Source organism: Pristiophorus japonicus, chromosome 4 (genome assembly GCF_044704955.1).
Source record: "Pristiophorus japonicus isolate sPriJap1 chromosome 4, sPriJap1.hap1, whole genome shotgun sequence".
Lineage (NCBI taxonomy): Eukaryota > Metazoa > Chordata > Chondrichthyes > Pristiophoridae > Pristiophorus > Pristiophorus japonicus.
Window position 1 is genome coordinate 258,813,077 of NC_091980.1, and position 21,984 is coordinate 258,835,060.

General features: G+C 40.8%; 1 protein-coding gene across 5 annotated transcripts in view; it reads left to right on the forward strand.

The window, feature by feature from the left end:
- Positions 1-20,115, forward strand: part of LOC139263376 (serine/threonine-protein phosphatase 2A 56 kDa regulatory subunit gamma isoform) — a 181,448-nt gene extending 161,333 nt beyond the window's left edge. For all 5 annotated transcript variants that reach the window (XM_070879380.1, XM_070879379.1, XM_070879378.1 and 2 more), the window contains 3 exons: positions 2,764-2,829; positions 11,555-11,671; positions 17,201-20,115. In XM_070879380.1, the coding sequence (XP_070735481.1) occupies positions 2,764-2,829; positions 11,555-11,671; positions 17,201-17,335 (318 nt within the window). In that variant the 3' untranslated portion in view covers positions 17,336-20,115. The remainder of the gene's footprint in view (positions 1-2,763; positions 2,830-11,554; positions 11,672-17,200) is intronic.
- The last annotated feature ends 1,869 nt before the right edge of the window (positions 20,116-21,984 follow it).

The window sequence follows — 21,984 nt, forward strand, 5'->3', positions numbered from 1 at the left end:
CCACTTCTGTTGCCATGGAGATGCATTTCGACCTCTTCAGCCGCAGCCCTACAGAATCCAGTTGCTGGAGGACCTCCTCCAGGTTTTGTAGGTGCTCGACGGTCTCCCGACCGTGACCAATATGTCGTCCTGAAAAACCACCGTGCGTGGTACCGACTTGAGTAGGCTCTCCATGTTTCTCGAAGAGCGCTGCAGCCGACCGAATTCCAAACGAACATCTGTTGTAGATGAACAGTCCCTTTTGCGTGTTGATTCAGGTGAGGCCCTTCGAAGACTCCTCCAGCTCCTGCGTCATGTAGGCCGAAGTCAGGTCGAGCTTGGTGAATGTCTTGCCTCCTGCCAGTGTTGCAAATAGGTCGTCTGCCTTAGGGTAGCGGGTGTTGGTCCTGTCGTGAGAAATGATTCATAGTTACTTTATAATCACCGCAAATCCTGACCGTGCCATCACTTTTGAGTACTGGAACAATCGGGCTGGCCCACTCGCTGAATTCCACTGGGGAGATGATGCCCTCGTGTTGCAGCCTGTCCAGCTCGATTTCCTTCATCATGTACCGCTCGTGCCTTGTGGTGAATGGGTCATGCCTCTGGGACCAAGTGGATCTGCACCTTCGCCCGTAAAAGTTTCCAATGTCAGGCTCAAAAAGGGAGGGAAATTTGTTCAGAACCTGGGTACATGAAGTCTCGTCGACGTGTGATAGTGCTCGGATGTTATCCCAGTTCTGCAGGCACTCCTTTCAAGCAGTGTGGGGCCATCAACCGGGACAATCCAGAGTGGCAGTTCGTGCACTGTGCCCTCGTAGGTGACCTTGACCATGGCGCTGCCCAGGGCAGTGATGAGCTCTTTGGTGTTCTCAGTTTCGTGTGGATGGGGCTCAGGGCTGGTCTGAGTGCCTTGTTGCACCACAATCTCACAAACATCTTTTTACTCACGATGGAGTGGCTAGCGCAGTGTCCAGTTCCATGGCTACGGGTAAGCCATTCAATTTTACATTTAGCATTATAGGTGGACATTTCGTCAAATGTGTGCACCCCGTGTACTTTAGCATCTGCCTCCTCTCTCTGAGGCTTGAAATTGCTTTGATCCACCATGGACTGATCTTCCTCTGCCACGTGGTGGTTAGCAGGTTTTGTAGAGCTTGCAGCTCGTTTGCAAGCTCGTTGGAGGTGCCCCATTGTTCCACAGCTCTTGCAAACATACCCTTTGAAGTGGCATGAATAGGCTGAATGGAAGCCTCCACAACTCCAACAAGGTGTGAATTGCCTTGCATTCATCCTTTGTTGCGGACTCTCAGTCATCTGGGTCAGTTGCAGACTCGTGGTTTCTGCCCTGTACATTTCTGCTCGCAAACACAGTTCCAGTTAATTTATGAACATTGCTAGCACTTGTGTGCTGAGAGATTTGTTTGGTGTTATCACTGGTGGACACAAACGTCTGTGCTATCGCTATGGCCTTACTGAAGGTCGGTGTCTCTACAGTCAAAAGTTTTCGTAGGATGGTCTCGTGGCCAATGCCCAGACAAAAAAGTCTCTGAGCATTTGCTCCAGGTAGCCATCAAACTCACATTGTCCTGCAAGTCACCTTAGCTCGGCGACGTAGCTCGCCACTTCCTGACCTTCAGATCGCTGTCACGTGTAGAACCGATACCTCGCCATCAGCACGCTCTCCCTCGGGTTAAGATGCTCCCGAACCAGTGTACACAGCTCCTCATACGACTTATCTGTGGGTTTCACCAGAGCCAGAAGATTCTTCATGAGGCTGTAGGTCGGTGCCCCGCAGACCGTGAGGAGAACCGCTCTCCTTTTTGCAGCGCTTCCTTCTCCGTCCAGCTCGTTGGCTATAAAGTACTGGTCTAGCCATTCGACATAGGCTTCCCAGTCCTCATCCTCTGAGAACTTTTCCAGGGTGCGCCCACAGTGTGCTGCATCTTTGTGTTGGATTCGTATCCTCGTCGTCAGTTGTTGTGTTCCTAACGCAGATGAGACTGCGCACAGGGAGGTTAAAGTAACAGTGACCTCAGACTTTATTAAGACACTCCAGAGTAAGGAACAGGCCTTCGGGCTGGCTGATATACAGTGCTCCCAAGGGATGTTGGGATCCCTTGGGACTTCAGAGGATGCACTTCCTGGTGGCGGAACATGGGAGTGCATGCTTTACAGATACACAACAGGAACATTTTCCGGATTCTGGACGACCCCACCACGGATCGGCCTGTATTTCGAAACATTCCGAATTTCGGATGCTCAACCTGTAGTAAATTGCTGAGTCACTCGTAATGACACTTACCTCGACCTTCTCAACCTTACTTCCCCCAAAGTGAGTTTTCTGGCTTTCTAACTTTTTTTTCTCCCAATTCCCTTTCCCTGCCTTGGTACACTTATTCCTCCCACCCTCTAGCCTTGCTCGATTTGAATAATGCATTTGAATCCACATATGCAACATCACAGGAGATCAGCTATTAATTTTTTTAAACTCATCAGTGACTGGGTGGTACATTAGTTTCCTTCTTGTAACTCAGTAATACAATGAGGATTAATTGAGTAAGTGTCTTGTTTCTTTCGAGGAAGCTCAAGTGAAATAATTGTGACCAATCTCAACCTAGTAGGCAGGGGACCACAGGAAAAAAATAGAGGAAGATTTATTGTGCTTTTTTTTCTTGTCCTCCTTTGCCTGGCCTGAGGTCATTTGTTCACAAATACTGACAAGTTCCAAGTCAAAAATGCTTTACTTTAACCAAACTTCATAAAGTTACTTTATTTCATCAGACACTGGGTTCCTTACGAAACTGGCCATCCTGGGAACTGTCTATGTGCCCTGTCTCCAAAAACCAGGTAGGTACACTTCAACTTTTTAAAAATGTTTTGTGATTTTTAATTAGTCGCCCATTGAACAAAAGAAATGTCTAGTCATCTGGAACAGAAAAAACTCTCCCTAGATATAGATCATGATTTGACACTATTGCTAACTGCAGATATAGTACCGGAAGCAAGGTTGATGAGCCCAAAGAAAATTCTCTTTCTTTAAACAACTACCACTTGACCTTAGTGCAGTCCAAAAAGTTGAATGTGCAGAATCAACAACAAAAATTTCATTGGTAAATTATTTTTATATTTGTTATAATAAAATTAACTTTTCCATTTAGAATGTGTTGCAATTGTTAGATTTCAAGGTCTTTTGAGTGAACATTTTTAGTTTAGTGATATTTGCATGTCTGTTTACTTTTCATTTCTGCTAAATTTTAAATAGCTTCCATAACTATTGATCGCTAGCTGTGCATTACTGAATAAAATATTTGAGGGTAAATTCTACAGTTACATACTCCTGATGTGTAGCATTCTGGCTGGAGTAAGTGGTAAATTTACCCTTCGGTGTAGAGTTTACACCTGTTCATTAAAAGTTGCCTAATTATAATTACTGGATAATTCCATTTTTATTATAAAATTGATTTCAAAATAACGAATAGAGACTGTATGCCTTTTCTTAGTAAATGGGAGTAATCTATATAGTCTTTCATATCCGGCTGAATGGGCAAGTAGTCCGCTCATGTTCTCAAGTTCCAGTTCTAGCCTGAGGGGTATTTGTGCAACCAATTACTGTATCCAAATGCACTTCACAGCTAATGAAGTACTTTTGAAGTGTATTCACTGTTGTAATGTACTTTCAAATCTTTTTCTCTATCCATGGCTTTAATCAGTGCCACTTTATATCAGCTGATATGAGATGTGCTTTGTGATAATTATGATTTGATACTTGTCTTTTTTTTATATAACACTACAAGTGACCTGAATGAGAGCAAGTAAAATTTCAGTCACGAGGACAGGCAAATTTGAAATTTAAGGCTTTGGAAGTTATCAAATGCTAAAAAAAGAATTTGGCATTCTGTTGTAGTTATTGAAATGTCCCTATTATGGAACATTGGTTGTTTTTTTTAATGCAAAGCAGAATACAGATGAATTAGTGAGTTCTATTACGTTTAACCATAAATATTTTGCTAGAATTATGTTATACCATGGTTATCAGTTCAAGTTAAAACAAAATTAAACTTGTAAGTTTTATAATCTATTTGCTTACTATTGTGTTGGAGGAAACACAATATGGATTGGATTGTAGCTGTTGTATGCCTTAGCACATTTTTTGCTGGCTGTATATAACTCTTCAAATAACTTTTTAGCCTAATATGGCCATTATGTAGGAATGCACAAGTTTCATACAGGACTAAAGGATAAAGGCTTGATTATAGCAGAAGTTGAAATTTAATTATCTCTAAATACCCAATTTTAGGATGCGACTCTGCATTTCTGTGCCGTAACAATTAGAAAATAATTTGCATGTATGTTCTTCAGGGTGCACCTGTTAAAACTTTGGTGTTTAAAATTGCTTTTAAGAATCCAGGAATTATTGCCAGTTGGGGAGTTAATTCACTCTTTGGATTTTTATTACCTATAGAGTATAAAATTAGTCTCCAAGTTTCGCTCCATTTCTAGTGCATGTGAGGCTGCAGCACAGAACTGCTTGTAATTTATGGCACTAAGTGGTAACTCCACGTAGACACTGGACCGGATTTTGCAGTCAGCGTTGAATGCATGGCAGTAGCTGTTCATTACACTTGCACCTGCCCACAGACTTTCTGTGGGGATTTGCACTGGAACTTGCTGTCATTATCCTCATTCATGCCTTTGTTACCTCTAGACTTGACTACTCAAACTCACTCCTGGCCAGCCTTCCACATTCCACACTACGTAAACTTGAAATCATCCAAAACTCAGCAGCCTGTGTACTAACCTGCACTGTCAAGATCACCCATCATCCCTGTGCTTTCTAACCTACATTGGCTCTCAGTTAAACAATGCCTCGATTTCAAAATTCTCATCCTTATTTACAAATCACTCCATGAACTTGCCCCTCCCTATCTCTAATCTTTTGCAGCCTCACAATCCCACAAGATGTCTGCGCTCCTCAAATTCTGGCCTCTTGAACATCCCTCATTATAACTGCTCAACCATTGGTGGACATGCCTTCAGCTGCCTGGGTCCTAAGCTCTGGAACTCCCTCCCTTAAACCTGTGTCTTTACCTCCTCTTTCCTCCTTTTAAGATGCTTGTTAAAACCTACATCTTTAAACAAGCTTTTGATCATTTGCCTTAATTTCTTCTGTGGCTGTCAAATTTATCTGTTTGTCTGTAACACTGTTGTGAAGCGCCTTGGGGCGTTTTACTGCGTTAAAGGCGCTATATAAATAAGTTATCATTACTACAAAGCCATTTTGGAGCAGTGCCCTCTACAGAGGTTCTGGGACCTATATGAACAGGGCAAACAACTATGTATCACCTTAACTACTCTGATTGAAGAGTTGTTGATGAACAGCACATTGTCTGAGCCAGAAAATATAAGCTAGAATAGCTAATTCAATGCCAAATCATGTACAGAAAGCTAACTAAAGAGGGAAAGAAAGATGGGATTGAGAGAGATAAGAGACAAAGAAAAAATTTAACAAAAAGTTATTTAAAGTTTTTATTTTTTGAAATCTCCTACTAATTAAAATCTGAAAGAATGAGATGCCACACTTGTAAAAAAATTAATTTTCATTGCCAGAGAAGTTGTTTGGCAGTGATTAAGACTTATATTTGTACTGGAATGGGCAAGACCTAACTCTTTCTGGGGAGTTAAGTGGGTATATATCAAGCAAGTACAGTAATATCACGCAGTTCCATATGTTTCAATTCTGATATAGCGCAGCTAGTGGAGGAACAGGGCAACTCAGACAGCAACTTTCTGATTTCTGCATTTATCTGCACATGTGCAATCGGAAGTTGCTGTCCGATTTACACTTTAATAGCTGTGCGCTGATAGCCTTGTTTTTACTGTAAAATTTGGGACAATGGGAATCACTGGTGTGAAAAAGAGGAAAAACAAACCTTTAGCGCAATTGGGGTGGGTCTTTTGGGTTTGAGGCTCGGGTACATGCTGGAGCAGAGTAGAAGAAAGCCGCCTTTGTATGGTGTACCTGCCCTGGAAGTGCTGGATTCTGCCATTGGGTGCCCAAAGAGGAACCTGTTCTATTGATCATTTAATTTCCTCACCTTAAGGAACACAAAAATGATCCAAAGACGCACATCAATTTGAAAGCAATATTTTTTTTTTTAAGTACTTCTGAAAATAGATTCCTGATTTGCTGGGGACTGAAAGAAGTTGACTCAAAATATTCACTTCTGTGTATATAAAAATATGTTAAAATCATAAAGCTATTCAGCTTGTCTGGTTGAATGCAAAAAAAAAACCTATCCTTAACCCATACTGAAAATAGACTTTGGAGATGCTGTGGACATTGAATCGTCACTTTTCAGAGCATGTTCTTTTTCTTCATTCATTCCTGGGATGTTGGCGTTGTTGGAAAGGCCAGCATTTATTGCCTATCCCTAATTGCCTTTGAGAAGTTAGTGGTGAGCCGCCACTTGAACCACTGCAGTCCATGTTGTAAAGGTATTCCCATAGTGCTGTTAGGAAGGGACTTGCAGGATTTTGACCCAGCAACATTGCAAGAACAGTGATATATTTCCAAGTCAGGATGGTGTGTGACTTAGAAGGGAACTTGGAGATGGTGGTGTTCCCATGCATCTGTTGCCCTTATCCCTTCTAGGTGGTAGAGCTCACAGGTTTGAGAGGTGATGTCAAAGAAGCCTTGGCGAGTTGCTGCAGTGCATCTTGTAGATGGTATACACTGCAGCCATGATGTGCCGGTGGTAGAGGGGGCAAATTTTTACAGTGGCAGATGAGTGCCAATCAAGTGGGCTACTTTGGATGGTGTCGAGCTTCTTCAGTGTTGTTGGAGCTGCACTCATCCAGGCAAGTGGAGAGCATTCCATCACTCCTGACTTGTACCTTGTAAATGGTGGAAAGGTTTTGGGGAGTTGGGACATAGAAACATAGAAAATAGGTGCAGGAGTAGGCCATTTGAGCCTGCGGTGGTCACAGCTACCAATACTGTTATGGATGAATGCATCTGCAACAGATAGATCGGTGAGGACGAGGTCAAGTAGATATTTCCCTCGTGTTGGTACTCTCTCCACCAGTTTGCAGGCCCAGTCTGATAGCTATGTCCTTCAGGACTCAGTCAGTATTGGTGCTGCCGAACCACTCTTGGTGATGGACATTGAAGTCCCCCATTCAAAGTACATTCTGTGCCCTTGGTGCTTCTTCCAAGTGGTGTTCAACATTTAATTAACTGAATTTAAATTCCCCAGCTGGAATGGTGGGATTTCAACTCGTGTTTCTGGATCATTAGTCCAGGCCTCTGGATTACTAGTCCAGTAACATAACCACTATACCTGTTCTCTGGAATCAGCTCTTCTGTTCACATATCCATACAATTGGGACAGATATGATAACCCAGGAGCCATCATGAACAGGTGCATTCAATATATGTATTAAAAATAAAATGTAATGAACCAGACAGATACTTGCCATATAGCAAAAAGCAGGGCATTTATTGATTAAATATCAGTGCAAAATCATTTTAATGAAATATTTATTATAACCTGGTATCAAAATCTCTCCACCCCTAACCCCCCCCCCACCCCCTCCAAAGGAAACACAGTTCTGAGCTCGGATGTAACGTCTTTGAGCCCCTGACCATCGGGTGTGTTTGTAAGCCCCATATTTTAATTACTAGCTTTCAGTGTATGTACGTTGTAGAAAACAAGGCTTCAACCTAAATATGAAGTGGTTCCAACATCTAGAGTATTTGGTTCATATGCTACAAGATGAATCACCTGAATTTGGGAATTTGCTTTATAGAGGAAGAGCGCCTCCTGTACAAAGATCGTTTTGAGCCTGCCATATTACATTCCTTACCACACTTTTAATACATTTAAATCCTATTTTCCTTCTTCCCCCCCCCCCCCACCCAAATTCCTCCACTTGCCCCTCCCAATTGTGGTTACTCCTGCTGTTATGTAGTTCTTTGGGAGCTTGCAAGCCTCCAATACCTTGCCCAAATGGTCATTCCTTGTGCAAGAGTCCAGTGTAGGTAGGCTATTTGACCGTGGGCATCACAGCGAGCTCTTATTTGTACCCAATGTCTACACAAGTGCATTTTCCAGCAAGTGTCACTGGATAGCGATCAGGAGTAGGAGGCCGTTGATTTCCTGAACTAGTCAATATTCCAGTAGTGCAGAGATCACTTTTAGTGCCTCAATCACCATCCCAACTGAAATTAGTTAATTCAGCACAGACCCAGTTACTGGTCTATATGGTCCAGTACATCACTAGTGCATTTACCTAGCAAATTCTATTAACTGATGATGTCATCGTCGTCAGTCCCTCGAGATCGAAGAAGACTTGCTTCCACTTCAAAAATGAGTTCTTGGGTGACTGAGCAGTCCAATAGGGGAAATATAGAAACATAGAAAATAGGTGCAGGAGTAGGCCATTCGGCCCTTCGAGCCTGCACCACCATTCAATAAGATCATGGCTGATCATTCACCTCAGTACCCCATTCCTGCTTTCTCTCCATACCCCTTGATCCCTTTAGCCGTAAGGGCCATATCTAACTCCCTCTTGAATATATCCAATGAACTGGCATCAACAACACTCTGCGACAGGGAATTCCACAGGTTAACAACTGAGTGAAGCAGTTTCTCCTCATCTCAGCCCTAAATGGCCTACCCCTTATCCTAAGACTATGTCCCCTGGTTCTGGACTTCCCCAACATCGGGAACATTCTTCTTGCATCTAACCTGTCCAGTCCTGTCAGAATCTTGTACGTTTCTATGAGATCCCCTCTCATCCTTCTAAACTCCAGTGTATAAAGGCCCAGTTGATCCAGTCTCCTCATATGACAGTCCAGCCATCCCGGGAATCAGTCTGGTGAACCTTCGCTGCACTCCCTCAATAGCAAGAACGTCCTTCCTCAGATTAGGAGACCAAAACTGAACAAAGTATTCCAGGTGAGGCCTCACCAAGGCCCTGTACAACTGCAGTAAGACCTCCCTTACTCAAATCCCCTAGCTATGAAGGCCAACATACCATTTGCCTTCACCACCTGCTGTACCTGCATGCCAACTTTCAATGACTGATGAATCATGACACCCAGGTCTCGTTGCAACTCCCCTTTTCCTAATCTGCTGCCATTCAGATAATATTCTGCCTTTGTGTTTTTGCTCCCAAAATGCATAACCTCACATTTATACACATTATACTGCATCTGCCATGCATTTGCCCACTCACCAAACCTGTCCAAGTCACCCTGCAGCCTCTTAGCGTCCTCCTCACAGCGCCACCCAGTTTAGTGTCATCTGCAAACTTGGAGATATTACACTCTATTCCTTCATCCAAATCATTAATGTATATTACAGTCTCTGTCACAGGTGGGACAGACAGTCATTGAAGGAAAGGGTGGTTGGGACACGTTTGCCACACGTTCCTGCCGCTGCCTGCGCTTGGCTTCTGCATGCTCTCGGCGATGAGACTCTGTGCTCAGCGCCCTCCCGGATGCACTTCCTCCACTTGGGGCGGTCTTTGGCCATGGATTCCCAGGTGCCGGTAGGGATGTTGCACTTCATCAAGGAGGCTTTGAGGGTATCCTTGAAACATTTCTTCTGCCCACCTTGGGCCCGCCTGGCATGTTGGAGTTCCAAGTAGAGCGCTTGCTTTGGGAGTCTTATGTCAGGCATGCGAACAATGTGGCCCGCCCAGCAGAGCTGGTCGAGTGTGGTCAGTGCCTAGATGCTGGGGATGTTGATCTGGTCAAGGACGCTAATGTTGGTGCGTCTGACCTCCCAGGGAATTTGCAGGATCTTGCGGAGACATCATTGGTGGTATTTTTCCAGCGATTTGTGGTGTCTGCTGTATATGGTCCACATCCCTGAGCCATACAGGAGGGCGGGTATCACAATAGCCCTGTAGAACATGAGCTTGGTGGCAGATTTGAGGTCCTGATCTTCAAACAGTGTCTTCCTCAGGCGGCCGAAGGCTGCGCTGGCACACTGGAGGCGTTGTTGAATCTCGTCGTCGATGTCTGCCCTTGCCGATAGTAGGCTCCCGAGGAATGGAAAGTTATCCAGGGCCGCACCATGGATCTTGATGACTGGGGTGGGGGGGGGGCGGCAGTGTTGTGTGGCGGGGACAGGCTGGTGGAGGACCCTTTGTCTTATCGATGTTTAGTGTAAGGCCCGTGCTTTTGTACGCCTCAGTGAAGATGTTGACTATGACTTGGAGTTCAGTCTCTGCGCAGATGCAAGCGTCGTCCGCGTACTGTAGCTCAATGACAGACATTGGGACGGTCTTGGATCTGGCCTGGAGACGACAAAGGTTAAACAGGTTCCCACGGTTCTGTATGTTAGTTCCACTCCAGTGGGGAGCTTGTTGAGTGTGAGGTGGAGTATTGCAGTGATGAAGATTGAGAAGAGCATTGGCGCGATGAGACAGCCCTGCTTGACCCCTGTCCGGATGTGGATTGGGTCTGTAATAGATCCGTTGGTCAGGATCACTGCTTGCATGTCATCGTGGAGCAGATGAACTTTTGGGGGCAGCCGAAACGGAGGAGGATGCTCCATCGTCCCTCACAGTTGACAGTGTGAAAAGCCTTTGTAAGATCAAAGAAGGCCATGTACAAGGGTTGCTGCTGTTCCCTGCATTTTTCTTGCAGCTGTCAAGCTGTAAAAATCATGTCTGTTGTATCATATATCACATTGGCAATTCTAAATTATAAAATGTTATGTAATAATTTTAACAATATATTGATACTTTGGGATGGGCACATTTTAGTCACTTTAGGATGACTTTACACAGCATGTCTATGCTTTACTATTTCTATTTTGATCTATAATACTTTCTTTGTTGGCCTGTATTTGTACTAAATTGCTGCTATGGGTATGAATCCTCTGTTATGAACATCTGTGGTCAAAGTGGCAGGTAGTAGGTAAATCTCTTTCTCCTCTTAACACCACCCACCCCCCATCCTCCCGAGTCTTAACCCCTTCTCCTCGAGAAAGTATTGGCTCCTTGCTGGGGTATGGTTTTACTGATGCTGAAATCCTCCCAGTCCAAATGGCCATTATTCATATATATGAGCATTGACAATGAATGGTGGAGGCTATTTGACAGCAGGGCATCACAGCTGAGCTTGGTTCTGTCCTTACCATACAACCATATAAATGCAAATCCGTTAAAAGTTGCTAGACAGAGAATAGAAGTGGAATCCTCACCAGTTGTGTCTCCATTTGTGCTGTGGCTCAGATTGGCTAACTCAGTATGGCCAGGTCTTTGGACAGTGTAACTCACTTCAATCCTGCTTTCTAGCCAGCCCTCCAGTAGATCCAGGTTCAGCTCTCTTTGGTCTGTCTTTGTTCAGTGCCTTCCCAAAACATCTATTCTCCTTCCACCACCACTTATGAATTCTTTGAGCATCCAGGATGCTCACATCTTTTTAATTTTTAATTTGAAAAATATTTATCTCTGTAGTTATTTGTAAAGCCATCTTGAGCTTTGCACCTGCACATTTTATTTTTAAATATAAATTGAAATTATTTTTACATGAAACTTAAATTTTATCTTTCAGTATCAGCTTTTTATCGATCCTAGTGGTATGAATAGTCCAGTTGCTATGGAAACAGATGGTCCCTTGATAGAAGATATCCAGATGATCAGAAAGGCAGTGGAAGATCAAGCAACTCAGGTATAAAATGTTTTATGCAAGAATGTAATGTCATTGCATAGTTTGCATATACTGTTGTAAATTGTGCTATCTGTCCGAACTATTTGGTACCTGTCTAATTAATCTGTTAACAAATGTAATTTCCTGCAGTATTTAATTTTGTAGACCCATCTGTTTTGCTTTAATAATTTGCTCTTACGATGATGTCGGCATAAATTGATCTTAATGAAGGCGTTTTCATTCCATTATAAATGCTTTTACGGCATTTTTTTAAAAATATGAAGTTGAAGAAAATATTGGAACAGCCGTGGGTTACTTTTTATTGAATCCAGCAGGCCCTAAAAAAAGATCTCACCACAAGTGAATACAAATAGGATTGGCTTTAATGTGTGAACAGTTCCTCTGCTTAAATTGGAATACCATAAGTACAAGAGGCAATAGGAGGCTGCAATAGTAAATGGGAATGGATATTTGTAAATGCACAAATCCTTCCAGGATTTATCTGTATTTTAAACTAGGTTAAAAGACTCATTAAAAAATTTTAAGGTCATAGCAATATGTTGGGTGGTTCAGACAAAAATTATGACTACTTACAGGTTTATTTATCTATCAAACTAAACTAGTGCGCAGGTCAGTCTGCACCTTAAGTACTTTGTCTAGATCTGGTCATCGTGATCTAAGCACTTTTGGAGCCAATGTTCAAAAGAGCCACAAGACTGATCCCTATTATTAGAGATCTGACTTATGAGGCGAGACCTGGACTTTTCAGCATTGAAAGGAAGCATCTGAAAAGTAATCTTATGGCAGTACGTACAGTAAACGGTACGGGATGGGTAAATCCAGAAAGCTACTTTGAATTAAATAGGACAAGGTGACAAAAAACTAGTAAAAGACAAATTTAGGACTGATATTACACAGATTAACATATCTAAGGAACTTCCAAATAGAGTAGTAATGATGAAAACCCTGGAATCATTTAAGAACCAATTGATGCATTCAAGGGGAAGCTAGATAAACATTTGAGGGAGAAAGGAATAGAAGATATGCTTGATAGGGTTAGATGAAGAGGTATGGGAGGAGGCTTATGTGGTGCATTAACACTGGCATGGACCGAATGGGCTGTTCGGTGCTGTACATTCTATTTAATTTATTTACACCTGTTCTGATTATTTATCCAGCTGCAGTGGGTATTCATTATTTATTTCACAAGACTCAATCAAAAATAGTTGCTTCACTGTCATGGCTGAAGTCTTAAATATTCCTTCACACACTCTTCCCCTACTTCTACAGTCCAACAATCCTCTCTTGCAAGAGTGTAACTTGAGTCACTAACCGACACTGGTAGATCTGCTGTTGTATATTAAAAACGGTATGTCTACATTCCTTTATTTCACACTTCCTGTGTTGCACTGCTGACATAGGCACATTTATTTCATTTCTGCCATAATTCTTGGCATAAACATTTGAAGTATTTTTTGTGGCTTTAAAGGGGCACATTTTAATATTGCATAAATGATTGATATACCACATACCATAATATGACATTTTCCATTACATGGTATAATCTTCCAGTCCTTACAAAATAGTGTTTCACTTGACTTACCATGGGCAATGCCATAGGAGATCAGCTAGTATAATAAGTGATATGTCTTCAGTGCATTTCTTGTGTGTCATGGTTCATGCTGTTGGGGAGGGGGGTGGTAACCTGAGAATATATTCAGCAGGGAGAGAAACTGGAATTGGAAAGTAGAAAGTGAATTTGGAAGACAGAGGAAACAAGGGCTAGAAAATAGACAACCAGGGAGTTTGGCAGTGCTTAATGGTATCTACTTCAGTGCAAGGATTATAGGGAATAAGGCAGATGAACTGAGAGCACAGATAGACACTTGGGACACGGCTGAAAGAAGGACCGGGGTGGCAGCTCAAAATTCCTGGTTACAGGGTTTTCAGACGGGATAGAGAGGGGGGAAAAAAGAAGGGGGGGGTCGCAGTATTGATTAAAGAAACAATTACAGCTGTGAGGAAGGATGATATATTAAAAGGATCATCAAATGAGGCTATATGGGGTTGAACTAAAGAACAAAAAAAATGGCCAATCACACTACTGGGAGTGTACTCTAGACCCCCAAACAGTCAGAGGGAGATAGAAGAGCAAATATGCAGGCAAATTTCTGAGAAGTGCAAAAACTATAGGGCAGTAATAGTAGGGGATTTCAACTACCCTAATATTAACTGGGATAAAATTAGTGTGAACGGTATAGAGTGTGCAGAATTCCTAAAATGCATTCCGGAGAACTTTTTTAGCCAGTATGTAGAATGCCCAACAAGGGAAGGGGCAGTTTTGGACTTAGTTTTAGGGAATGAAGTTGGGCAAGTGGAAGGGGAAGTGGAGAGCATTTTGGTGCTAGTGATCATAATTCAGTTAGATTTAGGGTAGTTATGGAAAAGGACAAAGATAGACCAGGAATAAAAGTTCTCAATTGAGGGAAAAGCCAATTTTGCTAAGCTGAGGTGTGATTTAGCCAAAGTGGACTGGAAACAGCTACTTGAAGGTAAATCAGTGTCAGAGCAGTGGGAGGCATTCAAGAAGGAGATCCTGAGGGTTCAGAGCAAGTATGTTCCCTTAAAGAAAATGGGTGGGACTAACAAATCTAGAGCTCCCTGGATGTCGAGGGACATACAGGGTAGGATAAAAAAAGGGAGGCTTATGTCAGATACCGAGGGCTCAATACTGCAGAAACTCTAGAGGAGTACAGAAAGTGCATGGGGTGTCATTAAAAGGGAGATTAGGAAAGCAGAGAGCGCATGAAACATTTTTGGCAAGTAAGATCAAGGCAACTCCAAAGATGTTTTATAAATACATTGAGCAAGAGGATAACTAAAGAGAGTAGGGCCTATTAGAGACCATAAAGGTAAACTGAGTGGAGGCGGAAGATGTGGGTATGGTTCTTAATGAATACTTTGCATCTGTTTTCACAAAAGAGAGGGGCGATGCAGACATTGTAATCATGGAGGAGTGTGAAAAAGTAAATGAAATGAACAGTGAGAGAGGAAGTATTGAAGGCTTTAGCAGCTTTGGAAATGGATACATCCCCAGGTTTGGATGAAATATATCCCAGGCTGAAGCAAAAGAGGAAATAGCAGAGGTTCTGACCATTTTCCAATCCTCCCTGGCTACAGGGAGTTTAAAAAGGGAGAAAGGGATAGACTGAGTAATTACAGGCCAGGCAGTCTAACCTCTGGTGAGAAAATTATTGGAAACAATTCTGAGGGACAGGATAAATCTTCATTTTAGAAAGACACGGATTAATCAAGGACACTTAGCATGGATTTGTTACGGGAAGGTCGTGTCTGACTAACTTGATTGAATTTTTTGAGGAGGTAACGAGGAGAGTCGATGAGGGTAGTGCGTTTGATGTAGTGTATATGGATTTTATTAAGGCTTTTGATAAGGTCCCACATGGCAGAATGGTCACGAAAGTAAAAGCCCATGGGATCCAGGGCAAAGTGGCAAGTTGGATCCAAAATTGGCTGAGGCAAGAAGCAAAGGGTAATGGTTGATGGGTATTTTTGTGACTGGAAGGCTGTATCCAGTGGGGTTCCACAGGACTAAGTACTAGATCCCTCGCTTTTTGTGGTGTATATATCAATGATTTAGACTTGAATGTCGGGGGTATGATTAAGAAGTTTGCAGATGATACTAAAATCGGTTGTGGTGAACAATTAAGCTAGCTGCAGACTGCAGGAGGATACCAATGAACTGCTCAGGTGGGTTGAACAGTGGCAAATGGAGTTCAATCCGGAGAAGCGTGAGGTAATGCATTTGGGGAGGGCTAACAAGGCAAGGGAATACACATTAAATGGTAGGACACTGAGAAGTGTAGAAGAACAAAGGGACCTTGGAGTGCATGTCCACAGATCCCTGAAGGTAGCAGGTTGGGTAGATAAGGTGGTTAAGAAGGCATACGGAATATTTGCCTTTATTAGCTGAGGCATAGAACACAAGAGCAGGGAGGTTATGCTTCAACTGTATAAAACACTAATCAGGCCACAGCTAAAGTACTGCGTGCAATTCTGGTCACCATATTATGGGAAAGATGTGATTGCACTAGAAAGGGTACAGAGGAGATTTACGAGGTAGTTGTCTGGACTGGAGAATTTTAGCTATGAAGACGGATTGGATAGGTTGGATTTGTTTTCCTTGAAACGGGAGGCTGAGGCGAGACCTTATTGAGGTGTATAAAATTATGAGCGGCCTAGATAGACTGGATAGGAAGGATCTATTTCCCTTAGCAGAGGGGTCACCAACCAGGTGGCATAGATTTAAAGTAATTGGTAGGAGGTTCAGAGGGGATTTGAGGGGAAATTTCTTCATCGAGGGTGGTGAGGGTCGGGAACTCACTGCCTGAAAAGGTGGTGGAAGCACCACATTTTAAAAAGTGCTTGGATGTGCATTTGTTGTCCTGTAACCTACAGGGCTAGGAACCAAGAGCTGGATTGCTCTTTGTCAGCAGGCACGGACACAATGGGCTGCAATGCCCTCCTTCCGTGATGTAAATTTCTATGATTCTATTTCGCACTTAATTTTTGTTTATTTTAAACTCCTTTAGAATGGCATAGTCCCTCAGCAGTTAATATTTAGTTGCCAGAAGGTATCTAACCCTGTATGAACTTAAGTGCCACACTTTTTTTGTAATTAAGTGAAAGCTAGGCTTCTGACCTCCACAGCCTGAAGAGCAATTAAACTCTATCCTCACTTACTGTTTACTTAACAGTAATTATACTTTTTTCAATGTGCATTACATGGCATAATGCTCCTATCTTTTTATTGAACAGTTCATCATCCAACTTACTGCAAGCAACTCCATGGGAGATTCAGAACATACACATTATGGTTTCATTTTTGGCAAGTTGATGTGCCAGTAACTAAGTTCAGACACCACATGTAACTGGATTGTGTCGTGATTACACTGAAGGAATAAAATTTATGATGTACTTCAATGGATTACTGACAAATTATACACCTTTACAAAAAATTGCTCTTGTTTTGTGAGCTATAGCATTTTTTCTAACATTTCAATATTTGCAAACATTTTAGACACTGCAGAGGGTATTAATGCATTACATCATTTTAGATCTGTCAGCTAGCACTCATTACATAATTTGCAAATACAGTACAGTGTCACTTCACAAGTCATTGCTGCAACAAGGTCCTTTCCTGATTCTAGTGGAAAGTCATCAGTAAAAAGGCATGTCTTTGTGAACTGATCTCCGCCCCCCCCCCCCCGAAGAAAAGGCGGCGTTTTATATATTATCTACTGTCTTGGTAAAAGAATTATTAAAATTAACCTGATCTAATTATGTATTTAATTTAACATTACATTTTTATATAAAATTACTGATACAGCAAAACAAAGTTTTTTTTTTTAAAATTTAGATTTCAGATACAATTCTTTCTGTGGTCAAGTCTTATTAAACCATGATTGTGAATTAAAACCCAATAAGTAGTTATTTTAGTAGAATGTTTGACATTCATTTACTTTTCTATAGGCACAGAAAGATCTTCGAAAGGATCGTCCACTTGTGCGTCGCAAGTCTGAGTTGCCTCAGGATATTTACACCGTGAAGGCCTTGGAATCCCATCGCCGGGCTGAAGAGATTATATCTGCTCATGATGGGCATTAGGCTATTTTAACAGAAGAATATTGTAAAAAGCTATTCTCCGAACTTGGTCTATTGTAGAAGCTATTATGCTTTGTGCCATACCAATCAGCTATACATTGAGTTAACGCTTTCTTGAATCCAGTTTGTAGGCAATAACTTTACCATGTATGAAGTCAAGCCTTGGTAGTTCAAACAATGGTAAATAGAGTATTGTGCTTTCTACAATCTACATCAAAAGATGGAGTTAAATTTTCAAGTAGTCATGTCCATAGAACCATATATAAAATTTGTTTGGCATTTATATTTATCCTTTTATTTACACCTGTATTTGAAAATAAATGGGATATCAAATCTAAATTTATTCCTGAGAAGTCACAGACTGAATTTTTAGTACTAAAGCCATCATTTTTGCATTATGACTGCATTCAACACAATATACTTATCATTGCATCCCAAAATTAATTAGTATAAACTTAAATGTCAAGAGTTTCTGAACTCATGAAATATTCTGCACTTAATCTGACCATTTTAAAGGAGGAATCATCCTTTTTTTTTAAAAGTAAATTCTATGAATGCACTGCATGAAAAGAAAGTATCTTTAGTTTAGGGGGATATTAAAAGTGATGGTCATGAATTTTTTCCATATAATAGTACCACATCATTTAGAATACTTGCTATAGGATTTCATCTCTAAGTAAATTGTTAACTTGAAATTTTACATCTGATTTAATTCCCCATTAATATATAAAATAACTAAAGTTAATTCCTGCTGGATTGATTTGGATCTAATCTTTTTATTCAGGTGCTTTGACATCTCATTTTATAGTTTTTAAAGTTTGTCAACATTCTTTACATGTTGTCTGTCTTCATGTATATTATGCAAGGCAAGAGTTAGAAGTTCTGATGGAACTCTTATTGTACTAAATCGGCTGTGGCAAGAATTCTCAGGGTTCGCTATTATCTTAATTCATTCCTTCATCCCGTTAATGTTTTTGAACATAAATTTTCTGGTGCTTTTATAATCTGTCTGTTTGCTGGTGTACTTTTTCAAATAAATTGTTCTGTCTCAAAACATAAGAGAATTTTGAGATGCCTTGTGGAGAATGGATCTGGAAAAATGTCACAATCTTCTAACTTAATGTGCACTAGATTTTGGATATGGAAAATGTCTCACACTGTTCTAACTTAATGTGCACTAGATTTTACAAAATCTGTTAGAATGAAGATATGATGTGCTAGGCATGTGAAACACCAAGGTATGCATAGCTGTTGTAAGCGGTGTGAAATAACTGATTATGATTAGTAATCAGAAGCTGGTCAGAGGAAAACCAAAAATAAGTGTTTGTGCATATTCTCTAAATAGCTCATGTTTGGTCAGTCTCGTAACTTTAGCACCAAGTTTGCAAGTGATTTATAATCTCTAGCTGATCATCAGGTTTGCGATGCAAAATGGTGCATGGTAAGAATATCTGCAAACGCCATTCATTTAAAATTTCCTCTCAGTGTTCCCATTTCTGTTTACATTATTTTTTTAAAGAATTTTTCTGAGCCTAGCATGCTGAAGCAAGTATAAAATTGTAGGGGTATTCAGGGCTGTAAAGAAAAGAACAAAATTTGAAGTTTTCCCAACTTTTATTGTATGAGAGAAATCTTCAAATTTCAGAAAGCACTTCCTGTTTAACTTGAAAAGTGAATGCTAAAAAAAAATAATGTCCTACATAAGCATGTTGGAAAATCTATTTTGATTTACATGTAGATGTTGTGTCTTTTATTCCCAACAGTTGTCATGGAGTTCTGTCCCCAATACTTTTTTCTTTTAGGACAGTAAGGTGCTTTTACAAGCTTTTGCAGTGCTGTTTTTATTTGCATACCATTGTTTGAACTTCCGTCTTACATTGACTAGTAGTTTATCTCTCATATCCATTGGTTTTGGGTGTTCAGTATATTTGTGTGAGCTGTTCAGAAGGATTGTAATTTTATTTTGGCCACTAGAAAGTGTATATTGTTTGTATACAATTCAGAATATGATCCTGTCTTTAGCAATTTTTCCTAATTTTAACTTATCTATTGCTAAAGATTGACACTCACCAAATTGCAAGTCAACTTCGAATTACTTTTTTTCTTCTGTATGATTGGCAACATTTTATATTAATTGGCAATTTATGTTATTAAATGGGGTTAGTCCTTGTTTTCTGGCTTGCAATGGATGATACATGGGTTGTTGCTGTGATGACAGTTTCACCTGCTTGGGCTGTTACCAAAACAGTACTAGCTCTTACTGTACAAGACATTGAGATTTGTTATCTATTCATATTGTAGAATATCTTTTTACTCAATTCAAAATTAAATGACAATTTGGTAAATGGTATGCAGACTCTTGGTGACTGGGGTGATTTTAAAGTCTGTTTTTTGATCATTGTGCTGCTCAACCAGCACAAAACGGATACCCCTCAACCAGCATATGAGCAGTTTTATGATAGGTTACAGAAATTCTTGTGTCTATAAAGAAAAAGTAATTCCAAAGCTTGTTCTGGTGACTGTTTTTCTTTAAAAGCAGCTTTATGATTGACACCTTTTTAAGTTTCTTTATCTGTATTCGTTTTTTTAAAAAAGCCCTGTACAAGAGGAATGTCCAGTAACATGACAAGTGACCTTTAGTGTGATACCTATATAAATGGCTTCATTTTAATATTGTACATATGTTGTACTTTGTTTTAAGTAGTGTAATATCTAATAAAAAGTAGATTTCATATTTTGTACAAAATGGTCCTGTACAGAATAAAAAGTTCCTAGCAACTAAAGTTGGTAAGTGACAAAGATGTTTTTCTTTTAGAAAATATTTGCAAAGAGTTGGCATTAAAGATATTGAAATGTCAAAGTTGAGCTTATTCAAATTCAGTATGTTTAATTTTTGTGCATTAAGCATTTCACTCTGCACTTTTATCCAGTTTGAAATTAGAAAATATTGTAAGCTTTGTAGAGAGAATAGAAATACCACATTAATCTTACATTTTCAGCCAGTGAACTAGTGACCAATGTTCAATCTAACTGGCTTGTGTTTTTTTTTAATTTATTTGTTCACGGAATGTGGGTGTCATCAGCATTTATTGCCCATCCCCTATTGCCTTCGAAGGTGGTGGGCTGCCTTCCTGAACTGCTGTAGTGCTTGTGGTGAAGGTACTCCCCCAGTGACTTTGTTGTAGCAGTTTGTTACAACTGAGCAGCTTGCTAGACCATTTCAGAGGGCAGTTAAGAGTCAGCCACATTGCTGTGGGTCTGGAGTCACATATAGGCCAGACCGAGTAAGGACAGCAGGTTTCCTTCCCTAAAGGACATTTGTGAACCAGTTGGGTTTTTACAACAATCCAGTAGTTTCATGGTCACCATTACTGATTGATACTAGCTTTTTAATTTCAGATTTATTTAGTTTACTGCTTCATTAAGAAATAGAACCATGCATTCAACATTCCAGTAATTCTGCAATACAATTTCTTCAATCTTCCCGCAAAAATATTCTGTGCATATCTTTAAATCACAGCCACTTGTCTTCGATATACCTACCAGTGGAAAATAATCTGTGTACATAGGTGTCCAAAATGATGAAAGAAATAGACTATCAAATTTCTCACTTAATCTTAAGTCTGAAAACACAAAACCCTAGTTGGTCTAGTCTTTCCTCCATAATTCAGATTCTTCATCCCAAGTATGATATTTTACTGTGGGCTAACAATGACCTTTTTGCTTTTGTATTCAATCTCTCGATCTAAACCCCAAATCCTATTTGTCTTATTAATAGCTTATTTTTACAGGTCCAACCACTTGTGTAGGTATAACTGCACAACTAGCTATCTTTTGCTCCTCCGTTGCATTGAGAAATTTTAACATTGAAGATATATTCTCATCCTTTATTCTTACCAGAATATATTACCTCACACTTGTCGGTATTAAGCTGCATCTGCCACTTATCTCCCCATTCACCTAGCCTATTTATGTTCTCCTATAGTCTTCTGTATTCTTTGATAGTTTGCTGCTACACTCAGTTTGGCATCCAGCAAACTTTCGTATCCACCCTTTCAAGTCTAAGTGGTTCCAAGCCTTATCGCTGGAGCACATAACATTAGAAATAGGAGCAGAAGTAGGCCATTTGGCCCCTCGAACTGCTCCGCCATTCAATAAGATCATGGCTGATCTGATCCTCGCCTCAACTCCACTTCCCCGCCCGCTCCCCATAACTCTCGACTCCCTTATCATTCAAAAATCTCTCTATCTCCACCTTAAATATATTCAAAGACCCGGCCTCCACAGCTCTCTGGGGTAGAGAATTCCAAAGATTCATGGCCCTCTGAGAGAAGAAATTCCTCCTCATTTCTGTTTTAAATGGGCAACCCCTTATTCGGAAACTATGCCCCCTAGCTCTAGATTCCCCCTTGAGGGGAAACATCCTCTCTGCGTCACCCTGTCCATCCCCCTCAGAATCTTATGTTTCAATAATTCTTCTCAACTTCAATAAGTATAGGCTCAACCTTTCTTCTTATGACAACCCCTTCATCTTGGGAATCAACCTAGTGAACCTCTGAACTGCCTCCAATGCAAGTATATCCTTCCTTAAATAAGGAGACCAAAACTGTACGCGGTACTCCAGTGTGGTCTTACCAACATTCTGTACAGTT